This window comes from Miniopterus natalensis, chromosome 6, assembly GCF_054644295.1.
Source record: "Miniopterus natalensis isolate mMinNat1 chromosome 6, mMinNat1.hap1, whole genome shotgun sequence".
NCBI lineage: Eukaryota > Metazoa > Chordata > Mammalia > Chiroptera > Miniopteridae > Miniopterus > Miniopterus natalensis.
Window position 1 is genome coordinate 47,884,074 of NC_142086.1, and position 25,931 is coordinate 47,910,004.

The 25,931-nt window shown below is 34.8% G+C and overlaps 1 protein-coding gene across 7 annotated transcripts in view; it reads right to left on the bottom strand.

Moving 5' to 3' along the window:
* The window catches only part of DLG1 (discs large MAGUK scaffold protein 1), a 223,480-nt gene that overhangs the window by 51,935 nt on the left and 145,614 nt on the right, over window positions 1-25,931 (bottom strand). For all 7 annotated transcript variants that reach the window (XM_016200019.2, XM_016200018.2, XM_016200023.2 and 4 more), the window contains 3 exons: window positions 16,957-17,077; window positions 12,609-12,765; window positions 6,286-6,388 (listed from right to left, as the gene is read on the bottom strand). In XM_016200019.2, the coding sequence (XP_016055505.2) occupies window positions 6,286-6,388; window positions 12,609-12,765; window positions 16,957-17,077 (381 nt within the window). The remainder of the gene's footprint in view (window positions 1-6,285; window positions 6,389-12,608; window positions 12,766-16,956; window positions 17,078-25,931) is intronic.

Here is a 25,931-nt window from a genome sequence, read left to right on the forward strand (position 1 = left end):
AGGGGACTTTAACACCCCATTGACATCAATGGATGGATCTTCCAGACAGAAAATCAAAAAGGAAACAGCAGCCTTAAATGATACATTAGACCAAATGAATTTAATTGATATTTTTTAGAGTACTTCACCCAAAAGCAGCAGAATATACATTCTTTTCAAGTGCATGTGGAACATTTTCCAGGATAGACCACATGCTAAACCACAAAAGAAGTCTCAATAAATTTAAGAAGACTGAAATCATATCAAGCATCTTCTCTGACCACAATAGCATGAAATTAGAAATCAATTACAAGAAAAAAAACAACCCCTGAAAAACACACAAACATATGGGGCTAAATAACATCTTACTGAACAATGAATGGGTTAATAGTGAGATCAAGGAAGAAATCGAAAGATATCTTGAGACAAATGAAAACACAACTAAAAATCTGTAGGACACAGAGAAAGCAGTCCTAAAGGGAAATTCATAACAATACAGTTCTACCCCAAAAAACAAGAAAAAATTTTAATAAACTATCTAACCCTACAACTTAAAGAATTAGAACAAGAAAGGCTCACAGTAAGAAGAAGGAAAGAAATAATAAAGATCAGAGTGGAAATGAATGACATAGAGACTAAAAAAGCAATACGAAAGATCAATGAAACCAAGAGCTGGTTTTTGGAAAAGATAAACAAGATTGACAAACCTTTAATCAGACTCATCAAGAAAGAGAGAGAGGACTCAAATAAATAAAATCAGAAATAAAAGAGAAGTGATAACTGGCACCACAGAAACAAGAAGGGTTATAAGAAAATACTACAAACAATTATATGCCAATAAATTAAACAATCTGGAAAAATTTGATAAATTCTTAAAAACATGCAACATTCCAAGACTGAAGCAAGAAACAGAAAATCTGAACAGGCCGATTACTATCAATGAAACCAAATCAGCAATTAAAAGACTCCCAACAAACTAAAGTCCCCGACTAGATGGCTTTATAGGTGAATTTTACCAAACAGTCAAAGAAGAATTAACACTTATCCCTCTCAAACTATTCTAAAATATCAAGAGGAGGGAAAACTCCCAAGTTCATTTTATGAGGCCAGCATTATCCTAATTCCAAAACCAGACAAAGACATTACAAAAAAAGAAAATTACAGGCCAATATCCCTGATGAACATACATGTAACAAATCCTCAAAGTAGCAAACTGAATTCAGCAATACATAATAAAGATCACACCCCATAATCAAGTGGGATTTGTTCCTGGCTTGCAAAGTTGGTTCAACATTCACAAATCAATTAATGTGATAAACCACATAGACAAAATGAAGGATAAAAATTACGATCATATCAACAGATACAGAAAAAGCATTAGACATTTGACAAAATCCAGCATCCATTTATAATAAAAACTCTCAGCAAAGTGGGAATAGAAAGAACATACCTCAACATGATAAAAGCCGTATGACAAACCCACAGCTAACATACTCAATGGGTGAAAACCATAAAAAGCCAAGAAAAAAGCATAGGCAATTCTTTTAAGTAATATTTTTTTCTGATATATCTCCTTGGACAAGGAAACAAGAAAAAGTAAACGAGTAGGACTACATCAAACTAAAAAGTTTTTGCACAGAAAAGGAACCATCAACAAAATGAAAAGACAACCCACTGATTGATTAGAAGAAATTTACCAATGATGTATCTAAAAAAAGTTAATATCCAAAATTTATAAAGAACTCATACAACTCAATACCAAAAATACAAACAATAGAATTAAAAAAATGGGCAGAGGACATACAGATGGCCAAAAGAGATATGAAAAGATGCTTGATGTCACAAATCATCAGAGAAATGCAAATTAAAACCACAACAAGGTATCACCTCACACCTGTCAGAATGGTTATCATCAGTATATCAACAAACAAGTGTTGGCTAGGATGTGGAGAAAAGGGAACCCTTGTGTACTGTTGGTGGGAATGCAGATTGGTGCAGCCAATATGAAAAACAGTAAGGCGGTTCCTCAAAAACTTAAAAATAGAACTACATTATGATCCAGCAATTCCACTTCTGGGTATTTATCCAAAGAAATCCAAAACACTAAATGGAAAAGATACATGCACCCGGTATGTTTATTGCTACATAATTTACAATAGCTAAGATATGGAAACAACACAAGTGCCCATCAATAGACAATTGGATAAAAAAAGATGTGGTAAATACATACAATGGAACATTACTTGGCCATAAAAAGTAAAATCTTACCATTTGGGACAACATAATGGAGCTAGCGGGTATGTTATGCTAAGTGAAATAAGTCAGAGAGAGAAAAGCAAGTACCATGTGATTTCACTGATATATGGAATCTAACAAACAAAATAAACGAACAAACTAAACAGAAACAGGCTCTTAGATACAGAGTACAAACTGAGGGCTGCCAGATTGGAGGCAGGGTTGGAGGGCTAAGTCAAAAAGGTAAAGGGATTAAGAAGTACAAATTTGTAGTTACAAAACAGTCATGGGAATATAATGTGCAGAAGAGGGAATATAGTTAATAATACTGTAATAACAATGTGTGGTGCCAGGTAGGTACTAGAATTATCAGAAGGTCAACGACCATGCTGTGCACATAAAACTAATAAAAAATAATACTGAATGTCAACTGTAATTGAAAAATTAAAAAGAATATACATTTTTGCAAATAGATTCTGTAAATGAGCAGTGAATAAGCTTTCTACCTTTCAATTTTTTCACCTAATAAAAGCAAAAAAGGTTCTGTAAAAAAAGGATTTGTTTGTACAAAAAAGTATGATTTTTGAAAATGGACTATTTTAAACTGATATTAAAAACTACTAAATCTATTAGTAATAAAAACTTTAAGCACTCTCTTTAAAAAAAAAAGGGAAAAGATATCCTCAGGTGAGAATTAACAACAGCAACAAAAAGATAGTTAAGAGTAAGCATGATAATGGGTCACTGGGGAGAAAAAGGGACATCTGTAATATTTTAAACAAAAATTAAGAAAAAAGAAAAAAAAAGAGTAAGCATGATTATTGTTAAATTCCTCTTCTTTTCACTATAGTTATCAAGTTTTTTTATAGATATTAAGATTACTTGAAGCAACAGTTCATCAAAAGAGTCACAAACATTTAAAAGTTCACATTAATATGTAACATTCTTTTACTGTCCTTTAAAATAAAATAGAAAATATAAAGTATAAACATTAGTAGACTGATTAGTATAACTGTCAACTTGTGAAAACTTTAGTCTGTAAAGACACAGGTAACATACAGATAGAATGATGGATGGAGATATAGATGAAAATATAAACTGAGTCATGAGTTTATACTGGTTCTTCTAATTAAAAATTAGAAACCTTAGGTTTTTACTTAATCCTTATCGTATCTGTATGAACTTCCTTGCATATGAAGAATTCTGGTTCTCAAGACACTGGAGAATAACAGAATTAGAGTACTGCATGATGACTTATTTATTTTATCCAATATTACATTCACAAGTCTTAAAATATCACCACCAACACTACAACTAAGACAGTATTACTGAAAAGAGTTAACTATTTTCCCTAGTTCTTTAATCCTTAGCGTATGACATACTAGGACTACAGAGGGGTGGGCAAAGTAGGTTTACAGTTGGGAGTACTCAAAACAGAATTTATTCCTGTATTATTACTTATCAGTTATTGTATTATTTTCCATATGAACAAGTGTGAACCTGCTTTTTCCCACCCCTGTATAAATTTAGGAAGGCTTGTCTTGTGTGTGTGTATGAAAAACAGACTTTACAGTGAGACTGTGTTTTAGTTACTATTGCTTTTAACTACCCCAAAGATTAGTGGATTAAAATAGTTACCATTTTATGGATTCTGTAGGTTAGCAATTCAGGCAGCATTTTGGCTGGATGGTCATTATGGCATAGACTGAGGTCACTTAATGGGATTCAGCTGGTGGATGAGCTGTTTAATAGAAGGATCTAAAATAGCTTCACCCTACATTGTCTTGTGTTGGTGGTCCTAGCTGGAAGTCTGGGCTCAGGGCACCATAATGGACCTCTGAAGTATGCTGCTTTGAGGGTAGTCAGACTTCTTATATGGTGTCTGGCTTCTCCCAGAGCAAGACCCCGAAAGAACCAGGCAAGAGTTTCATGGTCTCTTCTAATCTAACCTTGAAAGTCACATGATTTTTTCTATCACACTTACTTGCTGACAAGTGAATTATAAGACCAGTTCAAAATCAAGGAGAGACTTTGCCTCTTGATGGGGGAGTGGTAAGGTTACACAGTACAAGAACATATGGGAAGTAGGCATATTTGGAAAATATTTTTCACAGGCTATTTATATAAAAGGCTTGACTAAAAACACCCAGTATGAATAGAACTGAGATCAAACAACTTCAATTATATCAAAAGTTTACTTACCTTGTTAAAACAATTTTCAGATTTGGTAATAAAGCAAAGTCTAACCCTAAACAGTATTTTGTTGTAAAAATGATCTAATGGTTAAAAAAACAACTATATAGCTATAAAAAAAGAATGAGGAACATCTGTATGTGCTACTATGGAGTGTTCTTAGAATTACTATAGTTAGACTATTAGTATACTTACTATTAAGTAAAACAAGCAACTTGGAGAAATGTGTATGTTATTGTTTATTTAAGGAGAAGCAATACATACATGTTTGTATGTATGCTGTACATACACATAGTTATATATATATAATTATATAGAATGGGGCAAAAGTAGGATTACAGTTGTGAGTATGGGAAGCACAGCTTATCCTTGTCTTATTATTTATTATTGCATTATTTTTCAAAAACCTACTTTTGCCACCCTGTATATAAAATATACAAATATATTAAATTCTTGAACATAAAATTATATAAATAAACAATATATAGGTATTATATATAAAACATTTATATATAAAATAAAATTTACATTTAATAAATATATTTATATATAACAAATAAAATGTGTATGTTTATAAGAATACATAAATGTAAAATTAGGAAGGTTTGTTCTTTTGTTCTAATGATAATATTTTGTTTGGCTTTTGGACCCCTACTATGAGCCAAACTATTTCAAATCTAATCTCCCCAGATCTGGTTTGAAATATTATCCTTTCATATTCAGTTAAAAACTTTAAAGGAATCAGGAAGCTTATTCTGTTCTTATATTATCTTTGAAATCTCCCATTTTCTGAAAACAGTATTCAAATTGTCAGAATATACAGTCTTTCCATATTATATACTCTCTTCCTAATAACTATCTTAATTCCCAACACCATTCCTTATGTCAGTCTCTCCCCCATCATTTTGGGTGTCTGAAGTTTATTCTCTCTCCTCAGGAAGAGTTTATATGAATAGTATCACCCTGATTACTTATGTATTCTTTTGGGTGTTTAAGCTTTTTAATTCCACTGAGGTTTTACTGGATAAGTGGTCATGTTGATGTATACTATGTATTTAATATGGCATGACCTCAAATTTTCCATTACCATGTTCTTCCCCTAAGAACTCAGTAAGGTCATATCCATGATACTTCACTCTCTAGAAACACATTACATCCCAAACTTGTATTCTTTCTCTTTATTTTAAAATAGCAATAGAGGCTATTAGAAACATATCTTAAACCTTGATATTAACAATCTAATTCAAAAGTTGGAAAAAGTTGGGGTAACCTAATTTTCTTTGGCAATATCTTTGCTTATGTTTTTTATTACCCTTTTGGATCACTGAGTTAGTAAAAGGTATGTTAAACGTATGAGTTTAGTTAGAGGACAGATTTTTAAAAAATAAACATATGAAAATTAATCCAAATAATGGTGAAATACTCAAAAGAGCTGGCAGATACACATTCCTACATACTATTAAAACCACTTTGAGCCCGGCCAGGAGTGGCTCAGCGGTTGAGCATCAACCTAGGATCCAGGCAATTGGGGTTCGATTCCCGGTCAGGGCACATGCCCGGGTTATGGGCTAGGCAGCCGATCAATGACTCTCTCATCATTGATGTTTCTCTCTCTCTCTCTCTCTCTCTCTCTCTCTCTCTCTCTCCCTCTCCCTCTCCTTTCCTCTCTCTGAAATCAATAAAGATATATTTAAACAAACAAACAAAAAAACCCCACTTTGACCTGGATAGTGAATTATATTCAGACTGTACATATACCAGATTAATAAATCAGACCAAAACATAAAAAAGGAAGTTAAGCTTGGAAAGTTAAACATTATTAAGAGAAAGAATTTTTAAAATTGTATTAATAAATGTAGACAGCAAGAATTTTATTACCTTCAGGTCGATATTGTGCAACAATTGTGACAGCTTGGCCAGCATTTTTCAAAGCAGCTGCTGCCTGCTCATGGCTGGCTGTTCTGAGGTCAACACTGTTTACCTGTAAATCAAACCAATCTTAAATTTGAAAGTACATTATCACATTAGTTAGAAATCACAATAGCCTATCCTTTAAATAGGCATAGATAAAAAAATTTATATGCAATTACTTTACCACTAAAATACATTCTTGTTTCGATTTACTAAAATTTACTGTACAGTAAAACAAAATATTACTTTTAATCAATGCAATTTTACTTACAAAAAACACTTTGCTTAAGGTCAAATGAGCAAAACTGAAACACTTTCCCCCAGGTTTTCCAGAAGGTTGCTATCAATCATTTGAGAAATGTACCTTAATTTGACAACTTGAAAAATCAAACATGTATCATCATTTTGTGTGCAGGTCAATGCTCCAACCACTGAGCTACATTGGCCAGGGCATACCCTGTCAATATCTTTTAACTGCAGTGATTATTAATCCATTTACATTCAATGTAATTATTTAAAATGATTTATATGTCACCCATTTTGCTATTTGTTTTCTTTATGCCTTATGTCTTTTCTGTTCCTCTATTCTTCCATTACTACCTTCTTTTGTTAAATAGATATTTTCTAGTGTATCATTTTAATTTCCTTGTCATTTTTTATTATGTTGCATAGCAACCGCCACAATTAAGAGATAGAAAAGTAGTATCACTACCACCCAAATTCCTACAAGTCTTTCGTCAGATATAAATAAATGATCAGTCATCTTTGCTTTGCCTTGGATTCAGTCTATCTTGAATTATAAATGACCCTCAAGAGGATAGGTTGTAGGAATATGAAGAATCTAAGTATGTGCAGGGTTAGGTGGCAAGAGGGACTGATATGAAAACTGCAAAAAGATGGCAATATACACTTTTGAATGCTTTTCCCATCATGTTCCAGCAACATATATTTTCAGTTTGAGGAGTATTTTCTGATTTTCTTTAGTTTATATTTTGTAGTTGAAAATGTGATCAATATTAAATAGTTTCGGCAACACAGGATATAGGTTTGTTTCTATGTGTCATCTTAAAATTTCAAAGTGTTACCTAAACATTTTTTTTTAAATCCTCACCTGAGGATATTTTTCCCATTGCTTTTCAGAGAGAGAGTGGAAGAGAGGGGGAGAGTGAGAGAGAAACATCAATGCAAGAGAGACACATCGAATGGCTGCCTCCCACACACACCCAGACCGGGGCTGGGGATCAAGACTGCAACCAAGGTATGTGCCTATGGCCAGAATCGAACCTGGGACCCTTCAGTCCAAGGGCCAATGCTCTAACCACTGAGCAAAACTGGTTAGGGCTAAACTTTTTAATTAAAAACAAAATAGCATACAAAAGTAGGTTTATAGTCATAAGCATGAGAAATAGTTTATTCTTGTATTACTATTTATTAATTATTGTATTATTTTCCATACAAACTGTAAATCTACTTTTGCCCCACCCTGTCCATTATAGTGTGGTGAAGGTGAATCTTGGCTACACCATTTATTAACTACTATGGGCAAATTAACCTCTAAACTTTACTTTTCTCATTGTAAAAGTGGTTAAGAGTGATGCTCTTATGTCTACAACAAACAATGTAAAATACTTTTGGAAGAGTACCACTCCCCAATTTAGGCAGCACTAGATTTTTACATACAAAGTAAATAAAGTACTATTGAAAATAAGCTCACAAAATTTAGAACATGAGAAAACTATTTACCACAAGTCACCATAAAATAGCATGTATTAGATAACTCCAAACTTCAGAAAATAGAACTATTATTTATAGAATATAAAATAAATATGTTTAAAACCTAAACGAATATACAAGAAACTACAAGAAATCAAGATCCCACAAAAACCGCCAAGGCAGATGGAAAAAAGAACCACTCAGAATTTCTAGAAAGAAAATGGTACTTTGAAATTAAAAAGTTAGGCCCAGCCAGTGTGGCTCAGTGGTTGAGCATCAACCTATGATCCAGGAGACTGAGGTTCAATTCCAGGTCAGGGTACACGCCTAGGTTTCAGGTTCGATCCCCAGCAGGGAGTGTGTAGGATGCAGCCAATCAATGGCTCTCATCATTGATGTTTCTCTCTCTCCTCTCTCCCTTCCTCTCTCTGAAATCAATAAAAATATATTTTAAAAAATTAATAAGTTAGTTTTGGCTTAAAAAGCAGATTAGACAAAGATGAAAATTTATGAACTGGAAAGACAGATCTGACTGAAATGAAGTACAAGAAGACAGTTCACAGATATGAAACTGAGGTTGAAAGACATGGAAAACAAAATGATAATGTCCTCTCATAGGAGTTCAAGGACAGAATACATAATGTGGGAAAGCTGCAAAATCTAAAAAGACAATAGCTAAGAAGATTCCAAAATTGAAGAAAGAAAACTCCTCCTCTGATTCAGGTAGCCTAATGAATCACAAACAAAATCAATAAAATGCTAGACATGGACACATTTTAGTGAAACTGCAATACACCAAAGACTATGAGACTTAAAAGCAATCAGTAAAAAAATAAATAAAACAAATCACCTACAAACAAGACAGAGCATAGACCTTTATTTAAAAAAAAAAAAAGCAACAAAAAAAGCCAGAGACCATAATGCAGTGTCTTCAAAGTATTGGGACAACAACTGTCAACCTAGAATTCTAGACTGAATTATATTTACATGTCAGGATAAAATAAAGATATTTTCAAACAAACTCTAAGAGTATTTATCATCAAGAAATCATTGCTAGCCCTGGCCAGGTAGCTCAGTTGGTTAGAGCATAGTCCTGATATGCCAAGGTTACGGGTTCAATCTCTTTGTGACTCTCTGTCTTCCTTCCTCTTTCTCTAAAATCAATCAATCAAGAAAAAAATTTAAGAAGTCATTGCTAAAGAATAAGCCAAGGATTCCCACTAAGGTACATTTGGATATTTGAGGGGCACTTTTGCTTTTTAAAATAACTAGGGGATGGAGAAACAAGATGGCAGCGTAGGTAACAGCTGTACCCACTGCATCCCACAACTACATCAAAATTACAACTAAAATACAGAACAACCATCATTCAGAACCTCCTGAAATCTAGCTGAACAGAAGCCCTAACAAGGAGGGAACTGAAGGAGCAACGAGACCAGTAGGAGGGGCAGAGACACAGGCAGATGGAGCTGAATCCCAGAGACCTGGTCCTAGGCCCACACCCAGTGCTGCGGGTTAAACCCGGGAGGGATATCTTGGCGGTGGAGGTTTCCTGGAGGGGTGAGGGGTCCCAGCCCCACATCGGGCCCCCAGCCCAGGGCTCCAGGGCTCCAGGGCTCCAGGGCTCCAGGGCTCCAGGGCTCCAAGGCTCCAGGGCCGGGAAGAGAAATCTCCACAACTTCAGGCTGTGTGGGAGTCCCAGGCAGCGCCTCTTAAAGGGCCAGTGCATGGACTCACTCAGACGTGCTCCCTCTGAGCCCAGCGCCAGGCAGCAGCTTGAAAGGAACCTGGGACACTTGGGGAGGAACTAACCTGCCTGAAATTGGGGAGAGAGCTGGAAGGGCAGCTTTCTCCCAGGCAGAAGAGCTGGCAGATGCCATTGCTCCTTTGGCAAGTCCTCCCCACACAGAGCCGGCAGGCAGGCTCCACATTTGAATCCCCAGCACCTGATTCCCACGTTAGGCTCAGCCCCAGTGATTCCTGGAGACCCCGCCCCTCCCTACCTGCAAGCTCATCCAAGCCATTTCCAGTGGCTTTTCTGTGCAAGTGGCCTCTTGAGCCTTATGCTTAGGACTTTCCAAAAATCTCTCAAATAAGCAGCAGTGTGCCCCATACAGCTTGATAAGTGGCCCCAGGCCTGGCACTAGCGGGAGCCTGCATTGGTTCATAGCTTGGCCTTTCCTGGACACTTCTAAGCCCAGCACGAGTAGCAGCCAACTATGGTTTGCTGGGTGGCCCTGGGCAAGGTACTGGCACAGGCTGACTTTGCACCTCCTGGGAGGCCTAAGAGACAGTGTACCTGGTGGTCAGACTCGCCCACACTGGATTACAACCCTACCACATCCACGAGTGACACACTCAAGGGGTGCACTTGGTGAATACCAAAGCTCCACTAAAGTAAATCCTGATCCATAGGGGTGTCTCCAGCACAGCCGCTCTTTGGCTGTAGTTGCAGCTGGTCCTCACAGCCGACTGGCCTGGGGGTCATTTCCTCCCAATGGCGCCAACAGCAACCAAGGCTCAACTACAACAGGTCAGAGCACACAGCCCATACAGGGGAGCACCTAGAAGGCCCAGCTCAGGTGATTGGGGAGGCTGAGCCACTGGACCCTCCAGGACACCTACTACACAAAGCCATTCTATCAGTTCCAGGAGGCATAGCAGCTCTACCTAATACATAGAAACAAACACCTGGAAGCAGTCAAAATGTGGAGGCAAAGAAACATGTCACAAAGGAAAGAACAGAAGAAATCTCCAGAAAAGGAACTAAATGAAACAGAACCAAGTAAGCTACCAGATACAGAGTTCAGAATTATGGTTATAAGGATGCTCAAGCATATTAGTAAGAGTATTATGAAAACAAGTGAGACCATCGATGACATAATAAAGTACCAATTTGAAATAAAGGCTACATGAACTGAAATGAAGAATAATTTACAGGGAATCAACAGTAGAGGATGCCGAGAATCAAATCAGCAATTTGGAATATGAGGAAACAAAAAGCACCCAACCAGAAGAGCAAAAAGAAAAAAGAATCCAGAAATATGAAGATAGTATAAGGAGCCTCTCGGACAACTTTAAGCAGCCCAACATTTGTATTATTGTTTGTTACAATAATTACCAGTTAGTTAGTTACCTACAGTTAGTTACCTACAAGGGAGCCCCCATACGACTGTGAGCTGATTTCTCAAACAGAAACTTTGCAGGCCAGAAGGAAGTGGGCAAGAAATATTCAAAGTGATGAAAAACAAGGGCCTACAACCAAGAAAGGAGGACAAGAAAGAGAGCAAGAAAAGCTAAAGGAGTTCATCACCACCAGACCAGTACTACATGAAATGTTGAAGGGTCTTCTTTAAGAAGTAGCTAATGAACAAAAAAATCTGACAACCTAAATAGATCCAGTGACTTTGACACATGCAACAGATGATCATATTTCAGAGGGAAGAGGGAAGGGGGTGGAGGATGGGAAGAGATTAACCAAAGAAGTTATATGCATATATGCATAACCCATGGATACAGACAATAATGGGGTGAAGGCCTGGGGAGGGGGTGGGAATAAGGCGGAGGGGGTCAACTGGGGGAGAAAAATGGGACACCTGTAATACTTTCAACAATAAAGATAAATTAAAAAAAAATGACTAGGGAATTCTACTAGCAAGAGAATGGGAAGCTAAATTTTCTACAATGAACAAGATAGTCCTACACGAAACAAATCCCAATGCAATTAGAGGCCCACTGAGAAACACAGAAGAAAGCAGATATAAGAACAAAAGATGAACAAAAAAAATTATATAACATATGGATTAACGGTTTAAAAAAATAAAAATGGCTCAGTTTGGGGGTTATAAAAGTGAAATAGAAATAAAATACTAGAAACAGGTTAATCAGAATTAAAGTTTCCCAAAGTCTATGTGTCATTAGGTAGAACAGTAGAATTACTGATTGATTTTAGTCTAGAATTGTATGGACAATAACCACATAAGCACACAGACAAACTGAAAGTAAAAAATGGAGAAAAGATGAGGTAAATATCAAGCAAAAAAAGTTAGCATAGTCACATTAGTATCAGGCAATATAATGTCTAGGGTATCTGCATAATGATCAAAAAGTTCAACTCACTAGGAAGAAATGATGATTCTAAACATAGTTTCAAACATATCATGAAAAAAAATTGCTACAAGGACAAAGTGCTAAACCCACCATCATATTCAGACGGCTTAAAAAATCTTTTTAAATAATAGATTAAGCAGACAACAGATTAAAATATAAAGATCTAAACTAAACAAGTAACAAGGCTGAGTTAACAGACATATAAATACATAGGCTTGAGTTAACAGACACAGTATAAAAGACATTTGTATAGATGACCCCTTTTAAGTAAGTCAAATAGCAAAAGAACATCTGTCATACAGCTTATGTTCTCTGCTATCACTGTAATTCTACAATTAAGTTGTAAAATGGTAAGAAGATAAACTAAAATATCTCCTATAACTTTAGGATGTAAAACCCAAAACTTTTAATAATTAATAGGTCATAGTTAAAATAATAAAAACATTATTTTGTTTAACATATCCTACCGATATAATACGATCTCCTTTTCTGAGCTCTCCACTAAGATCAGCAGGTCCTCCAGCCAAGATAAAGGAAATAAATATTCCTTCTCCATCTTCACCTCCTACGATGTTGAAACCAAGGCCTGTTGAGCCACGATGAAGAACAACTTTTCTAGGTTCCCTAAAAATTAAAAGAAATTTTGTTTATCTTAGAAATTTTATACAGAATTTGACATTCTATCAATGAGAAAGAATTCCCTATCGATAACCCTTATATTATCAAACTATAAAGCTAGATGAAATATAAAAGGATTTTCAAAATTGTGGAGTAAAGAATTCTTTCTAACCCTAAAAATTAGGCTCAGAAATTAAAAGTAAAAAATCTTAATTTTATATAAAAGCCAAGAACCCATGTTAAAAAACAAACATGGAACTAAAACAAAAGGCAAGAAAAACCAATGTGGAAGTTAAAAAAAAATGATATAAAGAGCCAACTTAGGAAATACTGTATGTATATGTATGAAAAATTGACATTACACACATTTTACTATTTCCCCTACTTTTTAGATTTTGTAAAAGGCAGCTATCCCTTTGTCTTAGAGAAGGTAGGTCCTTTTTCCACTTCCAAAGGGTTGAATTCATGACTAACCTAAGCCAGTCACTGACCCTTTGCAAAGGTGAGGCTATGACCCTATTCTGTCTTCTGAGAAATGAAGGGAAATTTCAGTTACTTCCCAAGCCAGTCACTGACCCTTTGCAAAGGTGAGGCTATGACCCTATTCTGTCTTCTGAGAAATGAAGGGAAATTTCAGTTACTTCCCAAAGAAAGACAGGCCCTAACAAGGACAAAGCACACATTTCCCTCCCCACCCAAAATAACACCCCTGACAAAAGAATAAATAATAAAATCCCATTACTGGTTTGAATACATAACAATCATGAAGGTAAGACCAAACAGAGACACCATGGGCCTAGGGTTGCTACACAAACACTAGAATTGCCCATCTCTAGACTTTTTATATGAAATAATTAAATATCTTTATTTCTTAAGTCCCATCCATCTATCTACCTACCCACCTACCTCTGCTTTTCATCCTTTCTAAGATGCACCTTTTGTCCCACCCCACAACCTATTTAAAATCTCTGAAATGAAAATACACCTTACTACTAATAATGCTTCACATTTGCTACTAGTTATATATAGTTGTGTGAAAACTATTCATATCTCTGGGAAGAACATGAAAATTCTAGCAGCAGATTATTTTAGATAATGAAATACAGAACATCACTTGAGATTAGAATATATATTTGATAAATATTTTTAAAATTTAGTCTGATTTTCCTAAAACATCACAGAAAGCCATTGGTAACAAAAGGCTTAGCAGAAGTAAGTAACTTTTACAAATGAATTTTAGGAATACTTCCATATAATGTTAAATTAATCTTCTTAAATATTTGTCTACTCAAAACTTAAAATGGTATTTTCTAGTCACACAGAGGTATCAGTTTTGCCAGTATACTTATAGTGTTAACAAAATTATATTTTGTCAAGAATAGCAAAACAAAATATATACTGTTTAGAAAATATTGAATACACAAACATATATGAAAAAAAATGGGAATAAAAAATCTAAAATTCAGAAAAGCAGATAACTTGGTGGGGCAGTGCAGAAAATGCAGGGTAGGATCATGTTATATATCTTTTACCAGGGTAGAATCAGGGCACAGGATAGGTTTCACTATACTGGTGATGTTTTGTTTTCTTGTTAGATGGTAGAGTCACGGTTTAGGGATCCCATTATGCTTTAAACATATGTATGAATTATAATTCTATAGTAGCAAATAATAATTAAAAAATACCCTGCTGAAATCCAATAATAATTCCAGAGAAAAAAAATCCAGATTTTTCAAATAACATAAACCCATGAAAAGGTGCTTCAACATCATTAGTCATTAGGGAAAATGCATAAAAATCACAATATATCCCAACTACTACAATGGCTATAAAATAAAACAAAACAGAAAAAACAAGTGTTGGTGAGGATGTGGAAAAACTGGAACCTTAATATACTGATAGTGGGAATGTAAAATGGGGTGGCCGCTACAGAAAACAGGTGGTTCCTCATAAACTTAAAAGTTCCCATATGATCCAGCAAGTCCACTCATAGGTATATATCTAAAGCAGCGATTTTCAACTTTTTTCATTTCATGGCACACATAAACTAATTACTAAAATTCTGTGGCACAGCAAAATATATATTTTTTGCCGACCTGACAAAAAAAGGTATAATTTTGATTCATTCACACCGGATGGCTATTGTTGTGTTGGCTGCTGTCAGTTTTTTACTTGACAATCTAAAGGAAAAGCGGCCAGTGGCCCAAACTAAACAGTCAGGTATTGCATGTTTTAAAAATTCTTGCGGCATACCAGTTGAAAATCACTGATCTAAAGGAAGTGAAAACGGGGAAACAAACTGATACTCCAATGCCAATATTTATCACAGCATTATTCAGAATACACAAAAGGTGGAAACAACCCAGATAGGTGTCTATCAACAGATGAATGGATAAACAAAATGATATACACAAAATGAAATATCATTCAGCCATTAAAAAAAAATAAAGTTCTGATACATGCTACAACATGAATAAACCTTGAAAACATGCTAAGTGAAGGAAGCCAGACATAAAAGGATAACTATTTTAAGATTCTACTTATATGAACAATCTGGAATAGGCAAATTCATAGAGACAGAAGAGTAGAGGTTACCGAGAACTGGGTGGACAGGGAAATGAGTTACTTCTTAATGGTTACAGAGTCTGTCTGAGGTAAGGAAAAGTTTTGGAAATAGTGGTGATGCATAATATTATGAATGCAACTAATACCACTGAATTGCACATTTTAAAATGGTTAAAATGGCAAATTTTGTTATATATATTTTACCATATAAAATCAGAGTTGTATACTTTAAATGGGGTGAACTGTATGTGGATCATTATCTCAATACAGCTGTTAAAAATGAATCTTAGAATCATCAACTGTTTGTCTGTTGGGATTTCTTTTCTTTAAAATTGGCAATGTGAGATAACGTTTGAAAGACTGCTTAGGATCAAACTGTGGAACTTCTGATGGAAAGGTGAAGATTTTTATACCTCATTATCTAAGCATAGTAGTATAATTATCAAAAGGCACACCAATTTGGGAAGACATATCTAGTAACCAACCACCTGAATTTCACAGAAAAGTATAGAAAACAGGTAGACCCATTATGCAATACTACAAAGTCCAATGCAATATTCTAGACAAGAGATATATAGAGAAAAAGATCAGGAACAGCCATCAAGATGCTAATATATTTTTTAGTTTGAAAAATATTCAGAGATTAAAGACTAGATAAGCCACTAATTATTTTCCTCTTTACTCCTATAAATAGGCACTATTAGAGAAAAACAACAAATTGGTCATGATAGACAAGTAGAGGAGCACAGCCTAAAAACTAACAGCCTTGAAAATTCATATCACCATCACAAATACTGTTTTTTCTGCTAATTTTCATTCCAAACATAATTGTTGAGTACCTATTAAGTTCTCCACACTGCTAACTCTTGTAGAAGACAAAGACAAACACTTCTATATGACCTTAAACAGATTACTGCCTAAAGTAAGGAGTCTGACAAGTAAAGAATAATTGGACTTATGAAGGTTCAAAAATAATAATTCTAACAATAATGCAATTAATAAAAACATAAAAAAGACACTAATTAGCATGTTTAATGGTAACTGCTATAATATGAAATACTTGTACAAAGTATAAAGCAAACTTTACAAACATGTCTTATTACTATACTGAATATAAAGAAGGTCTAAAATACTTTTTCACTTATTTTTTTCCCCACCTAGTTAAGAGTTCTTTGGGAATTAAAAAAACAGTTAATCTACAAACTTGAGTGCAGTTAGTAATGTTAGATGAAAGTAAATTTTAGGTGTTAAGAGAAAATACCACTTGTTGAATTCTGAAAAATAAATGCCATAATATTATATGGTATATAGTAGATAAAAATAAATGAAAATTTAATTTTAAATATGCATAAGTATGCTCTTAACTTTTATCTAAACTACTTTCTAATGATAATTTAACAATCATTTAAAAATAGCAATATAAAAAAAAAGCAGTGATTTATTTGGAATATAAAATATTTTTACATTTTTGGGCTCTTCAATGAACCGTCCAATGAAAAAAATTAAGGTTTAAGTTCATCATCTATCAATAAAAATTTTTAGTCCTGAAAATTGTGACTATCTTACTTAGCTGATCAGAACTCCATCTAATAGCTGGCTTTATTTAAGAAGAATGAATGTTTAGTTCCTTACCGTGTAATTTCATCATCTCCAAGTACTGTTTTCGAAATAGGTGAGTATCTCCCTGGTGATGCTGGTGTCTGGCCCAAGTAGGAAGATGGGCTAACATGGTTATCAACAGGCTGAGAAGCAGCTTCAAAATAAAGAAAGTGGAAAACACTTGAAAAATGAAACAAGCTATTCAGTACCACATTTATGAATTATCAATTTAAAGATTAGTTAAATCTATAATTCATATTCACTTATTTCTATAATAGATTTTGTTAGAGAAGATTTATTTCAGGTAAAATAAATTAGACATGTTTAAGTTTCCAGGTAAAAACTAGTTCAAATATTCAGATTAGCAAAGCAGACGTATAAAAACCAAATGCTTAATAGGTTTCTAGTTCAGCATATAAGAAGTATGGAAGTTGTTGCTCTGTTCTAAAAACAACTAAAAAGCTGAACGAACTGAAAAATCAACAACTCTTCTTTAATCCTTAAGATAAGGGAGGTCACAGGGCCAACTGCTGTCCCCCAAATTGGAGAGACTGGCAGGCAAACAGAGAATCACAACTTAACCAGAGTAGAAACCTCTGTGGGAACTACTGCTGGGGTAGAAAAACCAGAATCATAACAGATAAATTTCTGGAGGCTCAGGGTGGACAACTGAGAGTCAAAAACTCCAGGCAGACCCTGTCATCCAGGGACCCCACACTTTTGTAAATTTTACCTCCTGGATCTCTATCAGGTCTCACAGTGAATGTTGGGGGGAAAAACTCCTTGTGCTTCTGGCAGGAGGAAAGGAGAAAGAACCATTTTGGAATATTCTGTTCTTCTCAACAGAGTCTGCCCCCAGGAGAAACTATTAACTAGAGCCTAACCTGCTAAGCTTTTACTGAAACCCAATTGACCTGGAAGAAGGGAAATAACCAACTCCAGCCCACCCTAGCCATTCTGTCCCACCTAAGGGAGGAAGAGGGAAATAATGAGAAGCACTGTGAAGTTCACATTCCAGAGGCACAAAACTCACTAAAACACTGACACCTAATCATAGAGCTATATATAGAACACTTTCCCTCCCCCAAAACTGTGTTACCACATTACTAAAGGTTTATTTACAGCAGTTCCTTTTACCCAGTACATTATGCTTCGTTATATAAAAAAAATTATAAGACATACTAAAAGGCAAAAACACAGATTGAAGAGAAAGAGCAAGCATCAGAGTCAGACTCAGACATGGAAGCAATGTTGGAATTATCAGACCATAAATTTCAAACAATGATTAATATGCTAAGGGCTCTAAAAAAGAAGCTGACTGTATACAATAACAGATGAGCAATGTAAGTAGAGAGATGGAAACTCTAAGAAACAAAAATACTAGAGATCAAAAACACTGTAACAGAAATAAAGAATGCCCTTGATGGACATAGCTGAGGAAAGAATCTCTGAGCTTGCAGATATCTCAATAGCAACCTCTAAAACTGAAAAGTAAAGAGAAGAAAAAAAAAGACTGATTAAAAAACCCAATAAAACCAGAACAGAATATCCAAGAACTGTGGGACAACTACAAAGGGTGTAACATGCACATAATAAAAATATCAAAAGGAGAAAGGAATACAAGAAATATTTGAAACAATAATGATTGAGAATTTACTCAAGTTAATGTCAGACACCAAACCATAGATCTAGGAAGCTCAGAGAACACCAAGCTGGATAAATGCCAACAAAACTGCATGTAGGCAAATCCTTTTTAAACTGTACAAAGTCAAAAAAAAAAGGGGAGGGGGAGGAAAAAAATTCCAGAAAGAAGCCACAGAAAAAACCCCACCTCACTGATAAAGGTGCAAAGATAAAAATTACATCTAACTTCTCAGAAACTATTCAAGCAAGAGTGTAGAAATATTTACTAGAAATATTTAAGAGAAAAAAACCACCCTGTACCCTGTAAAATTATCCTACAAAAGTGAAGAAATACTTTCTTATACAAATATTGAGGGAATTTGTTGCTAGTATAGTTGCCATTTCAAATGTTGAAAACGTTCTTCAGAGAGAAGAAAAGTTAGTAAGTCAGGAACTCAGTTATATATAAAGAAAAAGTATTGAAGAAGGAGTAAGTGAAGGTAAAATAAAAACTTTTTTTCTTATTCTTGATCTGACAAATACGGTTTAAAATAGTAACAACAATGCTGCATTCGACTATGTTTTTGTGTGTGTGTGTGCATGTGCACTTATGTATAAGTGAAAAGAATGTCAGCAATGATGCAAGGGATGGGAGGGAGGATTTCAGATTATTTTGTCATTATTAGATGAGACTGGGTGTGTTCAGGGTGGTATGGCCGTAGACTTTTGTTATTAGGTTTCACACTGCCTTTGAAGCTGTATAGTGTTATCTTCAAGTGGACTTGGATTACTTGTACATGTATACTGCAAACTCTAGGGCAAGCACTAAGAAAGAGTAAAAAGAATGTAAGTGATATGTTAAGAAAGGAGAGAAAATGGAATAATATAAAACGCTTAATTAAAACCATAAAAGGCTGAAAAAGAGTGAATGACTAATATAGGAACAAAGACGAAGGGCAACAAATAGAAAACTAACAAATATAATAAATATTAATCCAATTATGTCAATAATCACTCTGAACATCAATGGACTGAATGTACCAATTATAAGACAGAGACTGCCATAGTGGATCAAAAAATAAGACTCAACTATGTTTTGTCTACAAGAAACACACTTTAAATATAAAGGCACATACAGATTAAAAGTATAGAGAAAGATATACCTTGCTAATAACACTAATCAAAAGAAAGCAGGAGTCATTATATTAATATTGGACACAGAAGACTTCAAAGTAAGGAAAGTTATCAGGAATAAAGAAGGACATTATATAATGATAAAGGGGACAATTCTCCAAGAAGACATAACAATCCTTACCATGTACGCACCTGACAAGAGAGTGTCAAACTACATGAAGTCAAAATGGAAAGAACTGCATCCACACCCTCTTATTACAAATGGACAGATACAGCTGGCAGAAAATCAGTAAGGACATAGTTGAACTTAACATTATTAATCAACTTGATATAATAGACAAGAATAGACTATTACACAAGAGCAGAACATACATTCCTCTTAAGTGCACATGGAACATTCACCAAGATAGATCACATTCTGGGCCATAAAAAATATCTTAATAAATTTAAAAGAAGAGAAATCATACAATGTCTGCTCTCAGACAACAACAGAATTAAACTAGAAATCAGTAACAAAATCCTAGCTTAAAAAATCCTAAAATATGTGGAGATTAAATAACACACTTCTAAATAGCACATGGGTCAAAGAAGAAATCTCCAGAGAAATTAAGAAATGTTTTGAACTAAATGAAAATGAAAACACAACTTAACAAAATTTGCTGTAGTACTGAATGCATGTTAGAAAAGAAGATCCAAAATGAATCATCATAGCTTTCACCTTATGAAACTAGAAAAAGAACAAATGTAATTGAAAGTAAATTAAATTGAGTTAAAAAATTAACTATCAAGCAAAACAGAGACAGACTCATAGAAAGCAGGCAGACAGCTCTGGTGGGTGGTGGGTGGGGTAGGGTAGAATGGAAGGATTGAGCAAAAAAGAGAGAGAGAGAACTCATGGACATGAACATCAGTGTGGTGATTGTGGGGTGGAAGTGAAAGAGGACATAGAGGGGATAAATGGTGATCGAAAAAAGAAAAGGAAAGAAAAACAAATATTAAAAAAAAAATCAATGAAATTGAAAACAGGAAATCAATAGAGAAAAAACAAAAACAAAAGCTGGTTATTTGAAAAGATCAATAAAATCAACAAGCATCTAGCCAAGCTAACTAAGAAAAAAAGTAAGAAGGCAGAAATTATTAATATCAGAAATGAAAAAGGGTTATCACTACAGATCCTATGGACATTAAATGATAATAAAGAAATACTATGAGCAACTCTATGCCCTAAATTTTATAACTTAAAGGAAAAGGAGTAACTTCTTGAAAGGAAATTACTGCCAACTCACAAAATAGACAATCTAAACAGGCCTATACCTATTAAAAGAAATTGAATCAAAAATTGATAACCTTCCAAAAGAGCACCAGATTCAGATGGGTTCACTGGTGAATTCTACCAAACATCTAAGGAAGAAATGATAATCTCTTTATAATCTTTATATTCTTTATAATCTCTTCAAGTAGGTAAAAGCCAAGGGACTATTTCCTAACTCATTCTATGAGTCCAGCATCAGCCTATTAACAAAACCACACAGAGAAAATACAAAAAACAAAAACAAAAAACCTATAAACAATGTCTTTCATGAACACAGATAAAAAAAAATCCTCAAAAAAATATTAATCAAATAAAATTCAACAATATATAAAAATAATTATATACCACAAGCATCTGGGATTTATCCCACATATGAAAAGCTGGTTCAACCTTCAAAAATCAGTTAATATGATCCATCACATCAGCAGGCTAGAGAAGAAAAGTCACATTATCAACAGACGCAAAAAAAGCATTTAGCAAAAGCCAACATTAATTTATGATAAAAACTTTCAGTAAACTAAAAACAGAGGGGAGTGTTTTTCAACCTGATTAAAAATATCTACAAAATTCCTACAGCTAATATCATACTTAATGGTAATACACTTGAAGCTTTACCATTAAGATTAGGAACTGAAGGATGTCCTAGCTAAAGCAGTAAGATAAGAAAAGGAAGTAAAAGGTATACAGATGAAGAAATGAAATTGTCTTTGCAGATGTCATTATCTGTGCAGAAAATCTGAAAAAATTGACCAAAAAAACCCTTCTGGAACTAAGCAGCAATCATAGTAAGGTTGCAAAATACAGGTTAATATATAAAAGTCAACTGCTTTCCTGTATACCAATAATGAACAAGTGGAATTTGAAATTAAAAACACAGCACCATTTACATTAGCACCCCCTAAAATGATATACTCAGGTATAAATAAATCTAACAAAATATACACATGATCTATGTGAGAAAAACTATAAAACTCTGATGAAGGATATGAAAGAAAAACTAAATAAATGGAGAGATATTCCATGTACATGGATAAGAAGACTCAATATTGTCAAGATATTAGTTCTTCCCAACTTGATCTATAGATTCAATGCAAACCTAATCAAAATACCAGCAAGTTATTTCGTAGATATTGTCAAAATGATTCTAATGTTTATATAGAGAAGTAAAAGACCCAGAATAGCTAACACAATACTGAACAAAACAAAGTTGGAGGACTCACAGTGAGTTCAAGACTTCCTACGCCCTGGCCAGAATGGCTCAGTTGTTAGAGCATTGGCCTTCACACTGGAGAGTCGCAGGTTCAATTCCCAGCCAAGGGCATGTACCTGGGTTGCAGGTCCGATCTCCACCCCCAGTCGGGGCACGTGTGGGAAACAACGAATTGATGTGTCTCTGTCACATCAATGTCTCCCTCGCTCTCTCTCTCTTCTTCTTCTCCCCACTCTCTTCCACTCTCTCTAAAAGTCAATGGAAAAAATATCCTCACTCCTTGGGTGAGGTTTATAAAAAAACAAAGACTTCCTATAAAGCTACAGTAATTAAGACAGTGGTAATGGGAAAAGAAAAAAACAGTCTGGCTGGTGTGGCTCAGCGGTTGAGTGTCAACCCATGAACCAGGAGGTCATGGTTCGATTTCTGGTCAGGGCACATGCCCGGGTTACCGGGATCGATCCCCAATGGAGGCGCGTGCAGAAGGCAGCCAATTGATGATTCTTTCTTATTGTTGATGTTTTTCTCTCTCCCTTTCTCTCTCTGAAATCAATAAAAACATATATATATATATATATTTTAAATATATCTTTATTGATTTCAGAGAGAGGAAAGGAGAGGGAGAGAGAGAGACAGAAACATCAATGATGAGAGAGTCATTGATCAAGCCCACAACTGGGCATGTGCCCTGACCGGGAATCGAACCCTGATCACCTGGATCCCAGGTCGACGCTCAACTGCTGAGCCACGCCCGGTTGGGCTAAAAACATATATATTTTTAAAAAAGAATAAAAAAACAGACCAATGGAACAAAATAGAGAATCCAGAAACAGACACATATAAATATAGTCAAATGATTTTTGACAAAGGAGCAAAGGCAATACAGTGGAGCAAAGACAGTCTTTTTACTAAATGGTGCTTGGAACATCTGGACATCCACATGCTAATCGAATCTCCACATAAATCTTACAAAAATTAGCTCAAAATGGATTACAGACCTAAATATAAAACACAAAACTATAAAACTCCTAGAAAATAATGTAGAAGAAAATCTAGATGAGGTTGGGTTTGGCAATGACTTTTTAGATACAACACCAAAGGCATGATCCATGAAAGAAAGAACTGACAAGTGCTAGACTTCATTAAAATTAAATGTTTATGTTATGCGAAAGACACTGTCTAGACAACGAAAAGACAAGCCACAAATTGGGATAAAATACTTGCAAAAGAAATATCTGGTAAAGGATTGTTAGCCAAAATACACAGAGAATGCTTAACAATGAGACAACAAATAACCAGATTTAAAAATGTTCCAAAATATGCAAAGTACAGCCATAGTGAATGCAATCAATAATACTGTAATAACTATATATGGTGCCAGGCAGATACTAGATTTATTGGGGTGATCACTTTGTAAGGTATATAAAATGTCGAATCACTATGTTGTACACCTGAAACTAATACTGCATGTCAATTATAATTGAAAAAAATGTGTCAAAGACCCTTAAGAGGCACCTCAACAAAGAAGATATACAGATAGCAAATAAACATATGAAAAGATACTTCAAATCATATGTCATCAGGGACATGCTAATTAAAACAATGAGATACTGCCAAATACAGAACATTGATAACATCAAATGCTAGTAAGGATATGGAGCAACAGGGGTTCTCATGTTTGTAGGAATGCAAAATGGTACAGCTACTTTGAAAGACAGTTTGGCTATTTCTTATAAAACTAAACATATTCTTAGCATACAATCCAGTAATTGCACTCCTGGGTATTTACCCAAAGGCGTTGAAAACTTATGCCTACACAAAAACCTGTTCATGTATGTTTATAGCAGCTTTATTCATAATTGCCAAAACTTAGAAGAAACCAAGATGTTCTTCCATGGGTGAATGAATAAATAAACTGTAGTACATCTATACAAAGAGTTATTCATCACTAAAAAGAAAGAGGCTATCAAGCCATGAAAAGATATGGCAGAACCTTAGATGCATATTACACTACATGAAAGAAGCCCACCTCAAAAGGTTTCATACTATATGATTCCAACCATATGATATCCTGGAAAAGGCAAAACTATGGAGACTGGATTTTTAGGGTAGTGAAAATATTCTGTGTGATACTATAATGGTGAATACATGTCATTATGCATTTGTCCAAACCCACAGAATGTACAACACCAAAAGTGAACCCTAATGTAAACTATGGACTCTGGGTAATGATGTGGTAATGTAGGGTTATCAACTGTAACATATGTATCACTCTAGTGGGGTGATGTTGATAATACAGGAGGCTATGTGTGTGCAGAGGCAGGTGGTATATGGTAATTCCTGTACCTTCTTATTATTTTTACTGTGAATCTAAAACTGCTCTAAGATACAAAGTCTTATACCAGCTCAGATCTGTCAACCCAATTTATAATTATCCCTTTTAATGCAACCATAAAGCAAAAGCACCATAAAAGCAAAAACAGCCCTGGCCAGTGTGGCTCAGTTAGTTGAGCATTGTCCCATGCACCAAAAGGTTGCTGGTTTAATTCCTGGTCAGGGCACATGCCTGGGTTGAAGGTTCAATTCCCGGTACAGGATGTGCAGGAGACAGCCGATCAATGTTTCTCTCACATTGATGTTTCTCTCTCCCTCTTCTTTCCTCTCTCTCTAAAATCAATAAAAACATTTTAAATAAAAAGCAAAAAGAAAAAATAACCAAAAACTAACCACTGGTTCATTTAAGTAATAATAAATATCATAGATAAGTTGTTCTTAGCAAGAACTATGAACAGAAAATTATTAGGCTATTCCCGACCCAGGTAAGCAACACATTTCAGTTGATGCTTCCAAAAATACAACACATCTGAATTATTTGCATCATTATCAAAACATAAAAATCAATATTTAATTTTCTTGAGGCTTTAACTATGAAAAAGTTGCAAAGCATTTCAAAATTTAGCTGTAACATTTACTTAAATAACATTTATTACTTAATTATACATTTCTCTCTTCTTCCATTATATTACCGATTATCTTCTATGCACAAAGCACAATACATATTGTGAGTAAAAAAATGCCAGGATTATTAGTTCAAATTACTATAATGGCCAGGTAGGTAAACTAAAGAAGTAAAGTGACCTGAGTGAAAGATAACACACAATGACTGGAAATGAGGTACTGGAAAAATGTATGCTTTATCAAAAGGAGGCAGAATCTATGTATTTCTCTCTGTAATCATACAAAAAGAAAAATGTCTACAATGTCTGTTGATAGTACAGTGCTTGGAAGTATAGTGTATTTTTTATTTTATAGGCTTGCAGAACCCAACAGCAGTTGTTTCCTGTCCAGTTTATATATAAGATGCTCTTTTGCATTGGAGCCAAATAACTTTCTTCCAGTGGCTTTTGACTTTGAAAGTCCAAAGTCTTTCCTAGGTGATATGCCAGAATATTTATGATTTTGTAGGGAAATGGTACTCTGCTTTAAAGCAACAGACGCTCATAAGAACCTCTACAATCACTGGCCTTTTAAAGTCCAGACTTTACTGATTTTGACTCAAATTTCTTTGCTGCATTATCAAGTCTGGCAGGAACAAAAAACCCCAGAGCTGGAGAAGAAAGTCAGTCAACTGCCCAAGCCAGAAAATGTACTTTTTTTCTGCCACATCCAGACTGTGCATTTACTCAATGGATGCTTTCTGGAAGGGTCATTCTCACATGTAAGGGATAG